General features: G+C 46.5%; 1 protein-coding gene across 2 annotated transcripts in view; it reads right to left on the reverse strand.

The window, feature by feature from the left end:
* Positions 1-20,244, reverse strand: part of bahcc1b (BAH domain and coiled-coil containing 1b) — a 274,089-nt gene that overhangs the window by 38,955 nt on the left and 214,890 nt on the right. For both annotated transcript variants that reach the window (XM_038777298.1, XM_038777299.1), the window contains exons 20-24: positions 15,915-16,013; positions 11,708-11,837; positions 10,618-10,735; positions 7,666-7,741; positions 6,707-6,815 (exon numbers count right to left, since the gene is read on the reverse strand). In XM_038777298.1, coding sequence (XP_038633226.1) covers positions 6,707-6,815; positions 7,666-7,741; positions 10,618-10,735; positions 11,708-11,837; positions 15,915-16,013 — 532 coding nt within the window. The remainder of the gene's footprint in view (positions 1-6,706; positions 6,816-7,665; positions 7,742-10,617; positions 10,736-11,707; positions 11,838-15,914; positions 16,014-20,244) is intronic.

Genomic DNA, 20,244 nt, shown 5'->3' on the forward strand with positions numbered 1-20,244 from the left:
AGGTGGTACATAATTTTTAAAATACAAATGGGATCAGCTGCAAACTGAAGACTGCATGAACTGCAGATGGGGTTGTAAATCTCTTGATTCCACCTCGATTAAGTGCAGTAAAAGTTGTCGAAAGAAGTCAGTATGTTGCAGTCAACATTAAATTGCAAAATCAAACCAACAGCTTCGGAATTGCTGATATAGTCCCCGAAGGGCTGATAACTCGAGAATAGCTCAATATGAAAACCAAAACTTGGTGCAATCACTCCTCTCCCTTCCCCGCAGATTATGTCAGCATTCTCCTTCCCACGCCCTCTCAGTTGAACGTGGTCCTTCCTCTTCCACCCCAAAAGCAATGTTTCCAGCTTTGCCTTTATTCCTCCAAAGTACCATTTCCCAAAAGATCCCCGATCCTTCCATTCCTCCATATCCTTTCCCTTCCATGTTCTCTTCTGTAACACCATCCTCCTTTCTTGTCGTGGTCATCAATCTCCCAATTTCATTATTACCTGCTTCCCCCTTCCCTCTGTCCTTTATTCCCTCCTCTTTATGTCCCTTAACCTATCTTTCTCAATGCCATACACTACTCCTTCCTTCTCCCTTACAATACCGTCCATTTTGCCTTTCCGCTTCCCACTCCTCAACATCTCCTCCCCCCCCCCGCCCATTTCCATCTCTCCTGCAGTGCCACCATGACTTCCCTTCCCACTCCTCTCAGTGGGCACTGCCTGAATCCTCATAATAATGGGAGATTTACTGGATGTAGCACACTGTAGGTGCTCATTCCTGTGAGAATTCAATATACGGTGTGCAATGGCCACATGACCAACCAGAATTGGTGGAGTGGTACTGAGGGGCCTGTTTTATGTTGATTCTGTTACGACACCCTGGGCTAGGGCATGATCAACTCCAGCCCACTTGATCCTGGGTTACAACAAAGTGAACTAACCAATAATTCTACGGAAAATACCCAAAGTTTTTGGCCCTTGGTTGCCCAATAATTATAGTCACCAGGTTTGTAAATAAAGACACAATTACTTCTTATTACTAACAAGAACTGTAATGAAATATATAACAAATACAGCTGGTAAACTATTATCTAATTCCTAATTCCCCACTTTAATTTGCACTCCCCCAATCCTCCAGACAGACAGACACACACACACACACACACAAGACAGACAAACACTGAGGCGAAGAAAGGGGTAAAAATCATAAGTAAACGGGAAAAAGAGTCTTTGTTTCAGATGGCTGTTTCCAGCACTAAACTCCTCTTCAAACTCTACTTTCAGCCACAGGCTTTACTGCAGATTGATTCAATCTTCTGTAGTTTCAGAAATACAGCACTCACTCAACCTTCATGGAGAAAGAGTGAGGGTGCTGGTTTTGGCTTGCAGTCGCGATGGTTTTCCTGTTGGCTCATTCATTCAGGTTCTCTGCAGTTCTAGAAATACAACACTCTCAGCCTTTCTTGAGAAAGCATGAAGGAGAGAGAGAGAGAGAGAGAGAGAGAACCCTTGGCCCTGTCCAGGAGTCCAACTGAACTCCCTGGGACTCTGAACATCAATCCACTGGGGAAGGATCCAATCACCACCTGTTACCGGGCAGAGTACGGCCTTTGTGGCCAATTCATTGCCCCCCCGCCCCTCCATCAAACTGAGTCCCACCCAGCCCTCTCTTTGGTGCCGAAAAACCTGACGCGCCTCTTCAAACTAGCAAAGACCAGGAGAGTGTTCTCTCCTGTACCTTCGGAGTTCCTCATTCGCTCTGCTGCTTGACTCAAAGATAAATGTCAATTAATCACCCATGGATCAATAATGATAATGGCACAATTAAAGAAAGGGTAAATAAGGGAATAAATGGGAAGGGCCCATACAATTTTGCTCAGCAAAATATGACTTGCAGTCCAGTGTCCCAAAACATGAATGGTAGGCATGTATGACACGAACAACACACATCTTGTACCTATAAAAATAACAATTGCTTTTCTTCATACACATTTAACTTCAGTTGTATAAAAAGTCCTAGGTTTTACATCTTTACGTCCTGGGGTGGGTCTCTCGAATTGAATGGTGAAGGCAAGAGACTTGTTCCTCACAGAGGTGCAACCCTGACTGAACTGCTCTTCTGGTCTTGGGGCCATTTTAATAATGGACCTGGGTTCCCTCGCCCTCTACCAAGGCGTGTCACTGAAATTCTGCTCTTACAGCGACTGCACATGCCCTGATACCAATATAAATTCTCAGGACCTCCTTTTTAAAAAAAATAAATTTAGATTACCCAATTATTTTTTGCAATTAAGGGGCAATTTAGCATCGCCAATCCACCTACTCTGCACATTTTTGGGTTGTGGGGGCGAAACCCACGCAGACATGGGGAGAATGTGAAAACTCCACATGGACAGTGACCCAGAGCCGGGATCAAACCTGGGACCTCAGCGCCGTGAGGCAGCTGTGCTAACCACTAGGCCACCGTGCTGCCCTCTCAGGACCTCCTTTGCTGCCTTTGGTTTGGGTGGGGATTGGGACAAAGTGGTGACCCTTGCCTCTCATGCAAGTAGTGGTGCATGTGATGGGAATTAAGTTGGAGAAGGTTATTTCTATTGTTTGCATTTGTGGATGGTCCTCTGCTGAGCTTGAAGTAGTGGGGTCGCACAGCAAAGAACAAGACTCTTTGAGGCATGTCCTTGACCAGCTTCCTGCCCTTGCCCACCGCAGATGTCGAGGAGAACGGGTAGCTGATGGTAGTGGCAGAAAATCCAGTCCATTGTTTAAGCACAACATTTTGTAATATAACTGGGAGCTATTCAGAGTGTTCTAACAGCTAACAGCACAATGATGTACAAATGAAACAGTAATAGCACAGGGAATGTAATGTCACAATGCACAATGAGAAGTTGTATTATCATAACATTCCAAAGGGAATCAAAGTCATCACAATAATCTCCAGGAAGACAATGAGATCACAGGGCTGCACAGGGACTGCAATTGCTCCAGAATACAAACAGAAATAAAGGATCAGTACAGAAAAACAGTAACATGGTATTACTGAACAGTGGACCGGCAACAGTTGCAACGCTGCACCAAGAGGCAGCGGCATTTCAACTGGAAAGGAGCACCAAGTTTCGGCTAAACAAAGCTGACGAGGAAATCCTACAAAGAAATCCTATCTTAGGAAGTAACTTTTGGTTTTGTGTGTGTGTGTGTGTGTGTGTGTGGGGCGGGGATGCTAAAATTTAAATTTTAAACCGCAAATCTGGCTAATAATCATTAACAGGGGCGCATTAGATTGGAACTGTTTGCTCAGATTACAACGGGAACCGATGAACTGAACTGACACGGGAGAGTAACAAGGTTATGTTGTGTGCCGAGAGAAGCCCAGCGAGAGACTTTCCAGAAACATTTCTTTGTTTCTGTGGCCGATATCTTGAAACCTTCAATCTCACATTTCTACTTCACTCACCAATAGCGTGTGTCACATTAAAGTGTCCCAGTGGCTCCCAGCTGACTGGGGAGAAATCTGTTAAACGGTCCATGAAATATTTGACAGTAAAAAGGTACACATTTAACCATCTCCAGAACTGTTGTCAGCTGGGGCCTTTTCATGGTGCTTTCACCATGGTGACAAAATGGATTGAATTTAATTAGTTCAATAAAGGGTGTACATGACAAAACCCAACTCCGACAGATGCAAGAAGTTGGCCAGCTATGATCTGGTATGAAAAATTATGAGATGAATGTTCCTATAGGCTTCATGACTCTTGACATTGGGACTAACTGGGAGTCCTAAGCCCTCACTTTTCGGCAGTGGGTTTGCCACTCGTTCCCGAGGGCCGTCTCCCATCAAGCCATCTCTGAGCTTGTCATTCAATTAAGGTTGCTGGGTGGGGGCTTGCAGACTTTGGCACCTCAATCAGTGGACTGGCAACTCCAAAACCTCTCTTTCCTGCCCATAGCCCCTCTTTGGGACATGGAGCCTCCAGCGCTGATCCCTCAAGAGGTGTCATGAACCATAGTCTTTATGAGGGAACCTTTTGAAAGGCATGTTCAAATGGTTTTCCCCATGCCCCCCCCATTCCAATCTATACCACTCTATCAATCCCCCCCTACCTCACACACCCTCAAGCCAACCTACCACACTTCATGCATACCCATGGCCTCTCATAAATTCCATGCCAATGCATGGGACTTCCATGCCCATTCATCCAGTATACACACTGTACAAAACCAGAAAACCCTATATTAAGTTATGTGCGAAACAACTTTCGCGAGTCACTAATTCATAACTTTGTTCAAAATATTACTTTTACTATAGCCCTATAAAAGTGTCAATCAACCTGACATTTAAAGTACCAATAGCAGAAACTGCGAGCACTTGACATTTGCTCATCTTGTTGTTAATGAAGCAATGTTTGTTTGCCTCGAGTTCAATCGCTTTGCCAGATGAATGGATGCTTGGGTTCTCAGCCAAGTGTTCACCCTGAGGGAGATGGGTTGATGAGCCTAGGTTGAAATGGAGTGTATGAGGGGATATGGGGGAATGGGTAGATGGACATAGGTTGGCTTGAAGTGGGCATGGGGAGTGTGTGGTGGGATGAAGGGGTGTGAGGGCTAGAGGGTTGTTTTCTGTTTTATTGCTACTATCGCAACTTACACGGCCTGCCTCCTCACCCGACAGTCCATGTGGCTGCCTCTCAATTCTTTCGGGAGGGGTTGGGGGGGGGGGGGGGGGGCAACTCCAGAATGTATCCACCCCCACCCAAACCAGGAATGAAAATCTTGCTTACACAGGAGCTCAAAGACTCTGCAAAGTAAGATAGAACATAGAACATACATTGAACATACAGTGCAGAAGGAGGCCATTTGGTCCATCGAGTCTGCACCGACCCACTTAAGCCCTCACTTCCACTCTATCCCCTTAACCCAATAACCCCTCCTAACCTTTTTGGTCACTAAGTGCAATTTATCATCGCCAATCCACCTAACCTGCACGTCTTTGGACTGTGGGAGGAAACCGGAGCACCCGGAGGAAACCCACGCAGACACGGGGAGATCGTGCAGACTCCGCACAGACAGTGACCCAGCGGGGAATCGAACCTGGGACCCTGGCGCTGTGAAGCCACAGTGCTATCCACTTGTGCTACAGATAGGGTAAGTGAACAGGCAAGGATTTGGCAGGTGGAGTATAATGTGGGAAAATGTGAGTTGGTCCACTTTGACACAAGAAATAGAAAAGTAGAACATCATTTAAACAGAGAGAGACTACGGAATGCTGCAGTGCAGAGGGATCTGGTGTCCTTGTGCATGAATCATAAAAGGTTAGCACGCAGGTACCGCAAGTAATTAGGAAGGCATACGGAACGTTGGCCTTTAGTGTAAAGGGGCTGGAGTATTAAAGTAGCTACATATGTGCGGGGCATTGTGTACAGTTTTTGTCTCCCTACCAAGGAGGGATATTCTTGCATTAGAAGCCGTTCAGAGGAAAGGTTCACTGGGCTAGTTCCTGGGGTGAAGGAGTTGTCTTTTGAGGATAAGTCGAGCAGGATGGACCTGTACTCACTTGAGTTCAGAAGAATGAGAGGTGACCTTATTGAAACATACAGGATTCTGAATCGGCTTGATAGGGTAGCTGTGGATCAGGTGTTTCCTTCCGTGGGGGAATCTGGGAGCACAGTTTAAAAATAAGAGGTCTCCGTTTAAGGCTGGGAGACGAGGAAAATCTTTTTCTCTCAGAGGTTCATTAGCCTTTTGAATTCTTTCCCCCCCCCCCCCCCCCCCCCCCCCCCCCCCCCCACCCAGTGAGCATTGGAGGGTGGGTCATTGAATATATTCAAGGCTGAGTATGACAGTCAAGAGTTAATAGGGGTGGGGTGGGGGGAGACAGTAAAGTGGAGTTGAAGTCACAATCAGATCAGCCATGAACCCACTGAATTGCACAGCAGGCTCGAAGGGCCAAATGACTAACTCCTGCCCCCAATTGTTACATTCTTCCATTCAGCGAATGGCCAATCTGGGTCCCCCATCACTGCTGGGAAACGTCCCCATTGGTGGGTATGTTTTAGGGTGCTCCCCACCACCACGGGACGGGAAAACCCTGCGCCATGTTTTGACTGGGTGTCAGCTGTGGGTTCTAATGAGTGTGCTTCCCTTGCAGCTTCCAACCTTTCAATAACCCTTTACACATTTCAAAATCTCCACCGAACTCTTGATCGAAGGAATGCCAAAAATTCATAGAGTTTTACAGCACAGGGAGAGGCCCATCTTGTCCGTGCTGGTCATCAAGCACCCATCTATTCTAATACCATTTTCCAGCACTTGGTCTGTAGCCTTGTATGCTGTGGCTTTTTAAAGTGCTCTCCAAATGCTTTTTGAAAGTTGTGAGGGTACCACCTCTACCACCCTTTCAGGCAGTGAGTTCCAGGTTTCTGGGTGAAAGAAGTTTCCCTCAAATCCCGTCTAAATCCCCTGCCCCTTACGGTTAAATCTTTGGCCCCCAACTATTGACCCTTCGACTAAGTGGAAACCCTTCTTACCATCTACCCTACCTGTCCCTGATAATTTCGTACACCTCAGCCAGATCTCCCCTCAGCCTTCTCTGCTCAAGGGAAAACAACCCCAGCCTATCCAGCTGTGACTGTAGATTGCTTTCTCCTCCTTGTATACCCACTTCAGACCTGTAGTCCATGTACTACATTGACAAGTGAAGATGTGGCACCTACTTTGGATGATGGTTCCTGGGTACAGGCAGCGCGATTTCTGACTCCAATAAGCACACACCCTGGTGGCTGGTGGCAGGAACTGTGTTGAGGGTGGTCTGACATCAAGCACCTGTTGGTAATTTATTAATTTTATAATAAAGGCCGTTAAGTAACATTGATTATACATCATATTCCAGAAGTACCCTCATGAAAATAAATCTCCAAAATAAATGATCAGAATAAACCTTTAATCCCAAATTGCGGCAGTTAGCAACTCCTTCTGGTAAAACTCAAATCCCTGTTTAATGAAAAAGAATGCTTGGACTTGGCAGCTTGTATTCTCCTCACTGGGCATTCCCCCCCCCCCCCCCAACCTCCACTGAGTAAGTGTTTTTACATGCAGTTTTTATTGCTGCTCTCCACTCTGTAGAATAGGCATCAAATCAGAGAATGATGCAGTACAGAACGCCGGCTATTCCGCCCATCGTGCCTGTCACCTCTATGAAACAGTTATTCAATTAGTCACAGCCTCTTGCCCTTCCCTCACAGACTTGCAGCTTTTCCCCCCTCTTCAAGGATTCACCCAGTTCCCTTTTGGAAATGACTGAAGGTGCTTTTCTCCACTTGCAGCCGGTGCATTCCAGATCTTGCTGCATAAAAGAAATGGTCCCTCATCTCTTCACCCTGATTCCTCTACTTGTCTGAAAAATGATGGTAGGGGAGAAAGGGTGAAATGTTCCAAATTTAATCCAGATGATCACACTTTGACTCCTTTACCCTCTGCTCCCCCTCAACCCCGGGCTCTAGTTTACAAGCTAATTGCATCCCAACATCAGACATAAATACTCCCCATCCATAACACATGCCGCAGCTACCATTCTTAATCATCTTCATTAATCGCATCTTTGATTATCATTCAGAGGTAGACGAGACAAGGTTTGAACTGTGGGCAGTGGGAAATGGTCGCAAAAGGAACTCACCGCTTCCTGGAGCAGTTGCTCCAGGGAATAGATTCTCTGTCGGTTTCCTCTTTCCCCTTCAATCACAACACTGTAGCTGTACAAAGGCAAGGAAAGGCCAGTCACTGCTGCACTGTGTCAATACATCCATGCATGGAAATATTTGTGAATTCTGTAACTGGATAGGATATTACAGTCGACATGGGGCAGCCCTTTAAATGGTTTTCTTAGTTGGTAGGAATGGAAGGAAACTCCTGGGAGCCAATAAGACTGTATGGACTTTTAATGCGGAGGGTAGCCATGCCAAACACACAATTCTCCCACTGTCCGCTGCACAGCGAAATATAAGCCGCCCGACTTGCCTTGTTCCGGCGCACGTTTACCGACGGCAGGAAAGAGGATGTCCAGTGTCCGCACCTGAAACATGCCTCAGGCCCTTTGCATCTGCAGTTAGAGGGCCCCCTGTCTGTTTCAAACTCCCTCTGTAAAATGAGATTCAGCCAACACTCATGCCCGTTGAGTGCTCACTTTTCCACCCAGTTTTTAATCTATCATCAGTTTCCCCTTCTGTCTATTTTAAGAGCTAAACAGCAATCGGGCAACTCGATAGTCACCATTTTAATATCTGGAGCTGGAGGGGCAGCCATTTGGACAAGAAAACTTAATCCAAACCGCTCCTCCCCCGCTACAAAAAAGTCAGTGAAACCGTCAGCGGGATCGTTCGCTCCGTCGGCAACCCCTGGGTTTCCCGACGCCGTGGGGCGGCCACAATGGGAAACCCCGTTGGCCGGCTGGCGGACTGGAGAACCCTGCTGCCGGCGAGGGCGCGCCACGCGGGGAAACGCGGCTGGTGGACCGGAGAATCCAGCCCAGTAAGTTTGTTATATTCACGTCTGTGGGCATGCCATTCACCACCCTTTGGTGGTAAAGCTGGCATCTGCTTCACATTATACACAAGGTACGACTCATTCCTCTTCTTCTCAATTACCCCGCCTTGATCTGCTTCTGCTGCTTCGTCCGGATGAGCCCCGGTTACTAGGTTACAGGGAACTGGGAAGCTGCGTGCAATGCAGATCATTTCTGTTGTAATCTTGAGCATGAACACATGCCCTTTTGTCAGCTTTTGATGCTTTTCAAAGAGCCCTGAAGATTTTGGAATCCTCTGACATTTTGGGTTTACATAGAACATAGAGTGCAGAAGGAGTCCATTCGGCCCATCGAGTCTGCACCGACCCACTTGAACTGAAATGAAATGAAAATCGCTTATTGTCACAAGTAGGCTTCAAATGAAGTTACTGTGAAAAGCCCCTAGTCGCCACATTCCGGCGCCTGTTTGGGGAGGCTGGTATGGGAATTGAGCCGTGCTGCTGGCCTGCCTTGGTCTGCTTTCAAAGCCAGAAATTTAGCCCTGTGCTAAACAGCCCCTCACTTCCACTCTATCCCCGTAACCCAATAACCCCTCCTAACCTTTTTGGTCACTAAGGGCAATTTATCATGGCCAATCCACCTAACCTGAACGCCTTTGGACTGTTTGAGGAAACTGGAGCACCCAGAGGAAACCCACGCAGACGTGGGGAGAACGTGCAGACTCCGCACAGGCAGTGTCCCAGTGGGGAATCAAACCTGGGACCCTGGCGCTGTGAAGCCACAGTGCTATCCATTTGTGCTACCGTGCTGCCCCAGCTCGGCATTTTTTATTAAGCAGTATCTGTTGTCATGAAATCCAAGCTGCTCACCTGTGCCACATCTGCAATAACAATAATTTGTTCAGCAAAACACCAAAAATTACACTCGAAGGGCAGAATTTGGTATATTGGGACACCCCCAGAGGTCGGCAAATGCCGAATTTCCTGAACCAGCCAGGGTGCCAGTTCCACACCATGGTCCTGACTCTTGCCCATTTATCCGAAGGTCAGATCAGACAAGGAATGGCTATTCGCCTCCAAGCAGAGGGAAGCTTGGCATCACGCTTACCAGGTATTGATTGTTCAGCAGTTGCCTAGAGGTGGCCTCCTGGTAGTAGACGGAGGTAAGGGTGGAGCGGCGAGTGGGAAGCACATCAAAATCACTTTGAGGCCTCCTCCACAGCTGCCATACCCACCTGGATACAGCTGTGGCTACAGGCTGCTGTGGTTATTTTTTTTTTTTTTTAAATGTTTTTAATTTAGTATACCCAATTCATTTTTTCCAATTAAGGAGCAATTTAGCGTGTTCCATCCACCTAACCTGCACATCTTTGGGTTGTGGGGGCGAAACCCACGCAAACACGGGGAGAATGTGCAAACTCCACACGGACAGTGACCCAGAGCCGGGATCGAACCTGGGACCTCGGCGCCGTGAAGCAGCAGGGCTAACCCACTGCACCACCGTATTGCCCTATTTTTAATTTTAAACATATTTTGACGTTGCTGAGTGGGTGCCTCAAGATGGAGGCACCGTCTCTCTTCCTTATCTACCAGGGCAGGCTGCAGCTCTTCCGATGTCAGAGGGCCTCCAACTGATACTCTATCTTCAAGACCCCACCCACTGTCCTTAATTGGATGGTGAGGGTATTCTCCGGCCACTCATTGGCAAATCCTGCAAAAATTGTTGTCGGGCCACTGCTCCAAACCTGGTGCAGGGCGGGGACCTGGATTTGATCCTGACATTCAGCTCCCAACTCCAAATGGAAAATCTTGCTCTATTCATTGGTCATTCAAGACCAGGTAAGGATCATTCAGTTATTCCATTTTGAGAAGAAACTAGATTTTTTTAAAGCAGTGTTTTCGGTAAAACCTCCTCATTCACTTTGTACTTTTGATGGGCTTGTTCCTTTAATTAGGGGAGCTAGTTGGGAAGGGCTGGATTGAATGGGGAATCCTGCAGAGCAACGAAAACCATACACACTTCGTTTCTAAAACAAAACATGAGGGATATCCAGGAATAAGTCACTCAATTACTGTGAAATGGAACAAAAGTGAAACGGCATCTTACATGTCGGGTGACTGGAGAATTTTGACACATCCTGCGTACAGTAGTTTATCTTCCTTTGGTATGAGAATGTGAAGGCCTTCTTTGAGATCTTCCTTACTGATGGCACAGGATTGAGGGACTAAGTAAGAACAAAAACACACAATATCATTCCATAGAATCAAAAGAATCCCGACAGTGCAGAAGGAGGCCATTCGGCCTATCAAGTCTGCATCAATTTACGAAAAGAGCACTTTACCTAGGCCCAGTCACCCGCCCTTTCACTGTAGCCCCGCGCATTGATCATGGCCAATCCACCTAACCTGCACATCTTTCGACTGTGGGAGGAAATGGGAGCAATCCCACGCAGATACAGGGAGAACGTGCAAACTTGATAGAGACAGTCACCCAAGGCTGGAATCAAACATGGGTCCCTGGCGCTGTGAGGCAGCAATGCTAACCACTGCTGCTTCACAGCAGTTTCAACTGCTTCTCTGCAGTTCTATTGACATTTCAAGGAAATGTTAGCTGCTTATATTTGTTGTGACGTAAATGTCTTTATGTTCATCTTTCAATGTTTTAATTTAACAGACGTAATTACAAGTAATCTCCCACAGGGGTGATGAAGGAACCAGTTGTAATAAAATTGCAAGTTGCCTCATACACCACATAAAAACTGGAATTGTCTCGGAGAAGAAGGCAGGAGGCTAGCTTGAGTTAGCATGTTGTAAGAAATGGAGGGCAGGCATATTGAAAAAAAGCCTCTTCATAATTTTCAGTGAAACATTTTATTATTAGAATATGTACAACGTATGGAACCTGCAATTTAAGTGGTAGTCTCTGATGTCCTGGCATATGATCAATTTGACCTTTAACTAAAATCACAATCACAGGAATATTGCGATCTTTCGTTGTGTTTTTTGAAATAGGCAAGAATTCGAGGAGGATTCCTGTAAAATGTTTGAAATTTTTCATTTTGGGAAGCATTTTCAAAAAAGCCGCCCGATTCATCCCTCCAGTTGGCACCTGCTTTATCTTGAACAGCTTATATCGTGCTCATTTCTAGTTTTGTTTGCCCGCTACACAGCACTTAGAAATTTAATAAAATTCCTACCGCACAATTCTGCTGAGCAGCTCAGAGAGGCATTCTCATCTTCCTCAGAAAAGCTGCTGTCTTCATCGAACGCAAAATCATCCTCTGCAGCAAAGCTTTCCAACAGTTTACTGACCGCTCGTCCCTTTGACTGCATGAAGCAAGAACAAAGCTCTTTTAAATGCACATTTGAATTCATCCTTCCCCCAAGTGTGTGGGTGTAATGGCACATTGGTGAAACATATTGCTCCCAATGTTAGAGCCCTTGTTCTAACTCGTACCCTATCCAGTTTACCCATCACTCCTTGAGCTTACTGACTTACATTGTCTCCCTGACCTTGGTCTTAAACTGCTCATCCTTGTGTTCAAATCATTCAATCACTGCACAACGCATGCCCCCATCTCTGTAACCACCTCCAGACCTAAAATCCTCCAAGATTTCTTCCCTCCTTGACACCATAGTTTTTTGTGCAACCCTAATTTTAATCACTACAACACTGGTTGCCGTGCTTTCTACTGCCTTGGCCCAAAGGTTGGAAATTCCATTACTGAACCTTTCCATCTCTCTATCCTCTTTGAAGACATTCAACTCCGACCCTTTGATCAAGCTTTTCGGTATCTGTTCTCAGATTTCCTCATGTAGATCAGTTTATGTTTGATACCAGTCTTGCAAAGCACCTTAGGATATTTTAATGCATGAAAGATCTTACATAAATGCAAGTTGCTGTTGCTATTCTCTATTCTTAATTCATCTCTAATTATAAAGCATGGGTATTTATAGTTTTGGACAGGCTTAATATTGAAATTAGATGGGAGGGTCCAAAGAGAGAGGGCCGCCGAGTTGGGAGGATCACCCAGAGAGGAGGGTCACCGAGGGGGGAGCCGCCAACTTGGGGGGGGGGGGGGGGGGGGGGGGGGTGCCGAGGGTGAGGGTTGACGAGGGGGAGTGTCACTGCGGGGGAGAGACACTGAGGAGGAGGGTTGGCGAGGGGGAGGATCGCCATTGAGGGAGGATCACCGTTGAGGGAGGATCACCTAGGGAGTGGGTCGCCGAGGGGGTGGGTCACGCATTCCTCAGCATGTCTACGCAAGGCGGTCCTGATTGACAGTGACCTACACAAGCTTGGTGTGGGTACTGGCACTCTACAAGAAGGCAGATTGGCCGACACAGGGGATGGAATTCTCTGGCTGTTGCAATTCATTTTTCCCGCCGGCAGCGCATCCCAGTTACCTGGTGGGAGAATCCTGCCACCTAACGTCTTCTTGAGCTTTGTGCCCGGAATGTACTCTGCATCACCAACACCCGTTGTCAGGGCAGACATTACCACAAGGTATCATGGTATGACCCAAGGCCTGGGCATTGGCACCAACTGAACCTGGTCATCACGATGTGTGATCTGCTCAGTGTTCTCCACGCCGGCTCCTATCACCGCGCAGACTGCGACTCTGACCACTCTCTCGTCAGCAGCAGAGTGAAGATGCACCCACCGCACCCAAAAGGTTTCACAAATCCAAAACCTGACAGCCCACCATATATCAACATTCCTTTCACAAGTAATGATGCCAAATATCAGGACTTCATACTGTCACTGGTATGACTGCTACCCACCAAAGGTTTACCAGGAAGCACCGACGCTGGTATTGAAGAAATTCGGAAGCTACTGAGTTCAATCATCGATGAATCAGCAGATGCATAATTTGGTAAAGACTGAACTCTCAACAAGGACTGGTTTCAGAACTGCTCTGGTGGGATCATATTTGACATTGATGCAAAAAACAAAGTGTACGTGTTGCACATTGAACCCAACACTGAAACTGCACGGCCTGAAAGTAGCCAAGAAAGCCGAGCAAAATATAGAGCGATACTGCACAAATAAAGACCGAGTTCATTTGTGTCAAGAAATCCAAGCTGCCTGTGACAATGAAAATCTACATGCTATAAAGAAGGACACTTGGTCCTACCATCAACAAAGTTGCCCTTTTGAAATCACCAAATCGTGTGATGCACATGCTGACAGAAATAATCCTTCTGGTGCTGATCACAACTGTGATCTATATTCCTGTGAGATGGACATCTCTCGTTTTGTGTTAAATGTTCTCTTGCAGCTTCCTGTCATGGATAAGTTAGATGAAGAATCCTCATTGTTAGAGCTTGAGAAGGCCATAGATCACTTAGAAAACAGAAAGGCACCTGCCAAGGGTGGAATCCCAACCAAACTGTTCAAGTGTGGAAAGTCCCATCTATGGCCACACTTCTGTGACCTTTTCCTTCTCCATCGCAATGTAAGATCCATTCCACAGGAGGTAAATGATGCAAAAATTGATCACACTATACAAAAAGAAAGGCAACTGAGGAGACTGCGATAACTACAGGGACCTCTCACTCCTTAGCATCATGGAGAAGGGTCGTACTTGGAAAAACTCCATCTACTTACAGTCCGAGAGTGCCTGAAAGCAGAGTTTGCTTTCCATGGTGGCAGATCTACTGCTGACATGATCTTCATATGCCAGCCACAAGAAAAGGCTGGGAAACAGCGTATACCCCTTTAACTTAATTTCATAGATATTACAAAGTAATTTGTCAGTGTAAGCAGCGCAGGATCCTAACAAGATTTTGGAGAACACTGGCTGTCCAACAAAGCTCCTCAGTCTCATCTGTTTCTTCCTTGACAACATGCACTGCACTGTACAATTTGATGGCACCATTTCAGACAGGTTCAGAGTAAAGGCTGGTGGGTAACGGGGTGGTTATACTGTGTTTGGCAACTTCCTTTCCATGCTCCTGTCCTTTGCCTCCCCTGCAGATATGGAAGGAGTCTGTCTCCTTGCACACTAGATCAGACAGCAAACTCTACAATCTATCAAGACTGAAATCAAAGACAAAATTACATCACATCCTGATCAGCGAACTCCTCTATGCTGATGATGCTTCACTAGTCACCCACACAAAGAGCTACAAAGACCCATGGACTGTCTGTCCCATGCCTGTAACTCACTCTCCCTGACTCTAACATTCGTGCCACACAAGCGCCAAACAATGACCACCTCCAACAAGAAATAATCTAACCATCTCCCTTTGAAATTCAATGGCATTGCTGACACCTAATCCCCCACCATCAATATCCATGGGGGTTACCATTGACCAGAAACTGTACGGGTGAGCGACTTCGCAGATTTCCTCTGGTTGGAGAAAATTAAACTCGCCTTAAGGGGGCTGATGGAAGGGTTCACCTGGAGGCAGAGAGGGTGGGGGGGGGGGGGGGGTATGGTAGGGAGGGCGGGCTGCGGTTCTTGGTTACTTATTGAGTAACGATGTGATCTCCTGTTTGTTACCATTTGGTTATCTTTTTGATCTTGGTTGTGGCTGTGTTTGATGTTTATTTATAAATACCTGATTAAAAATAGTTATTTAAAAAAGTATTGAATTCTTTCCCCAAGGGAAAGATATATATATATAATATAGAGAGAGAGACAATGCATATTAGGTTGGAGGGTTTGAGTGCTCCTTGTTACATAATCTGTATGAATTGGATACTGTTGGCGAGACCGTAAAGTGGTTGAGGAGCTGGATAAATAATTCCAAAATCAGAAAAACAATTGGCTATTTTTGTTCTGTTATCTTCACACAAATTATGGGAGATGACTGCTGAGATTAGTAGAATAATGGACAGTATTTGCGAAGGGATGCAAGAAAAGCAGGCAAGCTGAGCACGGAACAATGGAGTCATTTGCAAGCATTCACCCCATTCTACGCATTTCAGATCGGTCCCTAATTTAATCCAGTGCTGTACTCATTATCAAGTTATTTCGTGAAAGGTTAATACACTTTCAGGAGTGGAACCACATTAAGGAAACTATTTTGACACCCAACATTCTCAACCCGATTCTCTTTAAATGCGCATCTTAAAAGTCCACAGGCGAACAAGAATAAAAACATATTTTGATAGGACACTAATTGTTTTTTGGTGCATTGTCTCAGGTGTGTTTGCCTGCCTTTAATAGATTTTCTGCACGTTAGTTCATTTTGTTCAATCATTTAATGAAGAACCACTATTCTCAGTTTTTGTTTCTTGATTGTTCATGTTTCCCTCTGTACTTTATCAAATTATTTTTAAATAGTTTATTCAAATAAATGGTCGCTGAAAAATGAACCAACTCCTGGGCTAATGATTCATTTACAGAGATAGTTTGCCATTGAATAAAGGTGCCGCCTGCTTTGTCTTCTCACCTCTTTCACTGGCAGTTTGCTCTTTAGTTTGTTCAGCTTATTCCGATTATATTCAGTAGGGTTGCCTCCTTTCTGCGAAAGGCACAGTCCACTTGATTTCTGACGTAGAGAAACAAAAGTGCAAGTGTCAGCATGTGAGGTTTGGCTTCAATTCCAAAATAAAATCAAAACCCATGCGGAAGTTTCATTGACAGAAGGTTTGTTCCAGAGGATGCAGTCAGCCTGTGAGACATCATTAACAATCAGTGCAAAAACATTTCTCTGCTCAGGCATCCTTTTTCCCTCCATTATTCTTTCCAGGGATACGGGTGTTGATGACAAGGCCAGTGTTTGTCGCCCACCCCTAATTGCCATGGCTTGTTGTGCCATTTCGGAGGAGCATTAAGAGTCAACTTTGTGGGTCTGGAGTCACATGTGGGCCAGACCAGGCAAGGACAGCAGATTTCCTTCCTTAAAGGACATTAGTGAACCAGATGGGTGTATACAACAATCGACAATGATTCACGGTCACTATTATTGAGGCTAACTTGTCATTTCCAGATTATTGATTGAATTTAAATTCTACCAGCTGCCGTGGAGGGATTTGAACCCTTGTAATAATGATAATAATAATGACAATCTTTATTAGTGTCACAAGTAGGCTTACATTAACACTGCAATGAAGTTACTGTGAAAAACCTCTAGTCGCCACACTCCGGCACCTGTTCGGTTACACAGAGGGAGAATTCAGAACGTCCAATTCACCGAACAAGCACGTCTTTGGGACTTGTGGGAGGAAACCAGAGCACTCGGAGGAAGCCCACGCTGACACAGGGAGAACGTGCAGACTCCTCACAAACAAGTGACCCAAGCCGGGAATCGAACCCGGGACCCTGGCGCTGTGAAGCCACGGTGCTAACCACTGTGCTATCGTGATCAACCAGCCTTGTCACACCGGACTCGGGATGCGATGGGGCCCTTAAATTTTGCGCGAGGCATTGCGTGAGATTAAACGGCCTTGTTACGCCTCGAGAGATTTAACGGGATCTCGCAAGGTGTTGCGATCTGATCCCGCCCAACATGGGTGGGATCCAGATTTGCATATTCAAATGTGCAGTCAGGCTCACTTGAATATGCTCGTGCCGGAGTTACCCAAGGCACGGGATCTAACGCACTGCATCGGAGACACCGAGTAAGCATTGGTCCCAACCAACGTGGACCAGGTCTACTGGCACTTGGGGAGGGGCCAGGCGATCGGGTGCCCCTGGGTGATCAGGCTCTGGGCAGGGTGCTGCCCTGCACTCCTGATGCCACCCAAGCACTGTGGCACTGCCAGCCTGGCACCCTGACAGTGCCACCTAGGCAATGTCACCCAGATGCCACCTGTCACTGCCAAGGTGGCTTGAGAAAACTCCTCGTTGGTAAGTTGCGGTGTGCGGGGGCTGTCTGGAAGCTGTTATGATGTGTCTAGAAGAGCTCATCAGTGCAGGAAATGGGACTAAATGGGGCCTCGGTGGGATGTTCCAGAAGGCCCAGAAACGAAGCAGAGTCCCATTTAATAGCGGGGTTGTTCTTGGCGCTGCCAGCGCTGGGAAACACCCAGCCAAACGCACTCAGCATGGAACTCTTCGTGCCCTACTTCTCTCCAATTGTCCGCTAATTCAAATAAAGAGTTACAGAATGGGTCAAAACGTTCTTGATATTGTGCTTGGGAGGAAAATGGCAACTTTGGACCTTTGGTCCTAAAGGTTTCCGACATTTACGTTTTCTCATGTCATGTCCGAGTCTGTTGTCAAATAATTGACAGAGATTGATCTCCATAATTATTCGACAACTCGATTATCGTTATAACTGCAATTACCAGGGTGGTGGAAGGTGAACTAGGTGAAGCTGGCCTGCCCTGCCACCTGACATGTCGACAGGCAACGCATACTCACAGGTACCGGCTGCCTGGCAACCGTTTAATGCTCCGAATGGCTGGCAGCTCCCAAGTCTCAGCAGCATCAGATTCAAGCTCTGGCCTTGTGGGTGCAACAAGCAGATCCCAAAGAAGAAGAATTGATGGAGGCCAGGATTCAGGATTGTTGTAGTTGGGTGTGGTACACATAGGGTTAAAGTTGGACTGATTTCACTACCGCCCACACAGTGGTGCAAAGAGGCACATGTCCCAGAGTCAGAGTCAGCCTGGAGATGTGTAAAGACCGGGACAGAGATGTGTAAAGATCAGGAATGGAGTCAGCTTCATTCCTGTACCTTCTGCTGCTGTGATTCCAAACCTTTTTTAGGTCATGGCACACCTCTGTACTATATAAATGTTTTGAGGCATACCTCCTATTTACTCTGCTTTCTTCCTTCACTGGGAACTTGGTTTTTAACTTCTCTTTGTCCTCTCTCCTGTTTTTTTCTACCTCTCCCTGTCGCTCTCCCTTCTCCCAGGGTTTTTGTGCCCTTTCTGAGTTTTCCCTTTTTCTGCAGGTGCAATAGGATCTTTTTTGTCTCCAGTTCCAAGTGATGTCCCGGTGGTCATGTGCATAGGCCTCGCCAACATAAAAAAGTTTGAGAGGCTGGTTGGGGGTTGGATTAAAGGGCGTGTATGACCCTACAGGGGAGGGCCCCACAAAGACGGTACCCATCCCCTCCTGGTCAACACCAGCTTGCCCAGTAAAAGCTGCCGGGACACCAACCTGGCATGTACCCCTCTGCCATGGGTAAAATAGTAGTGAGGAAAGGAGGAGACACTTAAGCTACCATTAATTGACCACTTGAAGGCCTCAACAGGCCTAAGAGCAGAGCGGGCTGGCTAACACCTCCACCACCTCCCATAAAATGGGAGAAAGATCAGGGGTAGGCTGCAGGCTGACGCCAGTGGGGGGGGGGGAAACCGTAAAACCCCGCCCTAAATTTGCAGAGTAATATGAAGTGTAATCTTGTTCTGTTTCTGCGTCAGCTTCCAAACTTTTCACGGTGCACAAATAACCAGTGTTATTTGACTGGTGATAGCTCATTATTCCTCATGACTCCACTGTTACCTCTGCCATCACGGAAAGTAGGATTGTGAGGTAATGGGATTAGGAGATTTGCCACATTGCAAGTTGTGCGACTACTGAAGCATACGACAGAGTCAGTTTCTCTGATGATGGCATGATCCGTCTTGAAAGCCGAGCTGATAAGTCTTTAAGCTACTCATATTTCTGACGGATTGCTGAGACTTAATTTCTTGACCACAGTGATGTAAGGTGAGGGCCCTGCACCAGTGCAACAACCCGACCGTGAAATTTCTAATGATAGCAAAATGAAGAGCAAATGTTACAAAGCCCATGACAGGTCTTTGAAGAACCTCCGAACGTAAAACACCAGTTAATGGTCATTAACCCTCTGGTGTATTACAAACAGGCTGGTTTTCTGTCATCTAAAATCTGCACCAATTATTTTGCCTTTACTCAGCGAGTTAAAGCTGTGGGGTTATAAAAAGAAATGTTGAAAATGTACACAACTTAGGGGCGACACGGTGGTTATCACTGCTGCCTCACGGTGCCAAAGACCCGGGTTCGATCCCAGCCCTGGGTCACTGTCCGTGTGGAGTTTGCACGTTCCCCCCCCCCCCCCCCCCCCCCGGTGTCTGCGTGGGAGCAGGGAGCAGAGGGTGACGTCTTCCCTCACCCTCTGCTCCCTGCTGAACAGATGGCCGACTCAACTGGCTGCTAACTACTCAAAGGGAGTTTCTTTAAACTTATTTATTTAAAATGAAAATGTTGCCGGTCAGCACGGAGCAAAGCCTACCACAAATATGCCATCATCATGATTCAGCCCAGCAGGGAGCAGCGAGATTTGTAAACAAATAAATATTTTAAGGAACTGTGTGTCAGATAAATTGCAGTCAAAAATGAATGTGAAATGAAATGAAAATCGCTCATTGTCACAAGTAGGCTTCAAATGAAGTTACTGTGAAAAGCCCCTAGTCGCTACATTCCTGCGCCAGTTTGGGGAGGCTGGTACGGGAATTGAACCATGCTGCTGGCCTGCCTTGGTCTGCTTTAAAAGCCAGCCCTTTAGCCCTGTGCTAAACCAGCCATGTACAGTCACAGACAAAATAGAAGCATGGAAACCAGTCCAACTTGCTTCCAAGGCACACAGTTGTTATCAAGTCCCAACAGCAACAATTACCTGGATTTACGCAACCTTTTGTATGTGGAACACAATCTCACCGCATTGGAAAAAGGAACGCTGAACTCAAAATGGAGATATGGGGGGGGGGGGGGGGGGGGGGGGGGGTGGGCAGAGCAAAGTCTTTGTTGTCAAATAGGTGGATTGTAAGTGGGATTTTGGAAGTAGAGAGAGAAAGAGAGTGAGT

The sequence above is a fragment of the Scyliorhinus canicula genome, chromosome 18 (genome assembly GCF_902713615.1).
Source record: "Scyliorhinus canicula chromosome 18, sScyCan1.1, whole genome shotgun sequence".
NCBI lineage: Eukaryota > Metazoa > Chordata > Chondrichthyes > Carcharhiniformes > Scyliorhinidae > Scyliorhinus > Scyliorhinus canicula.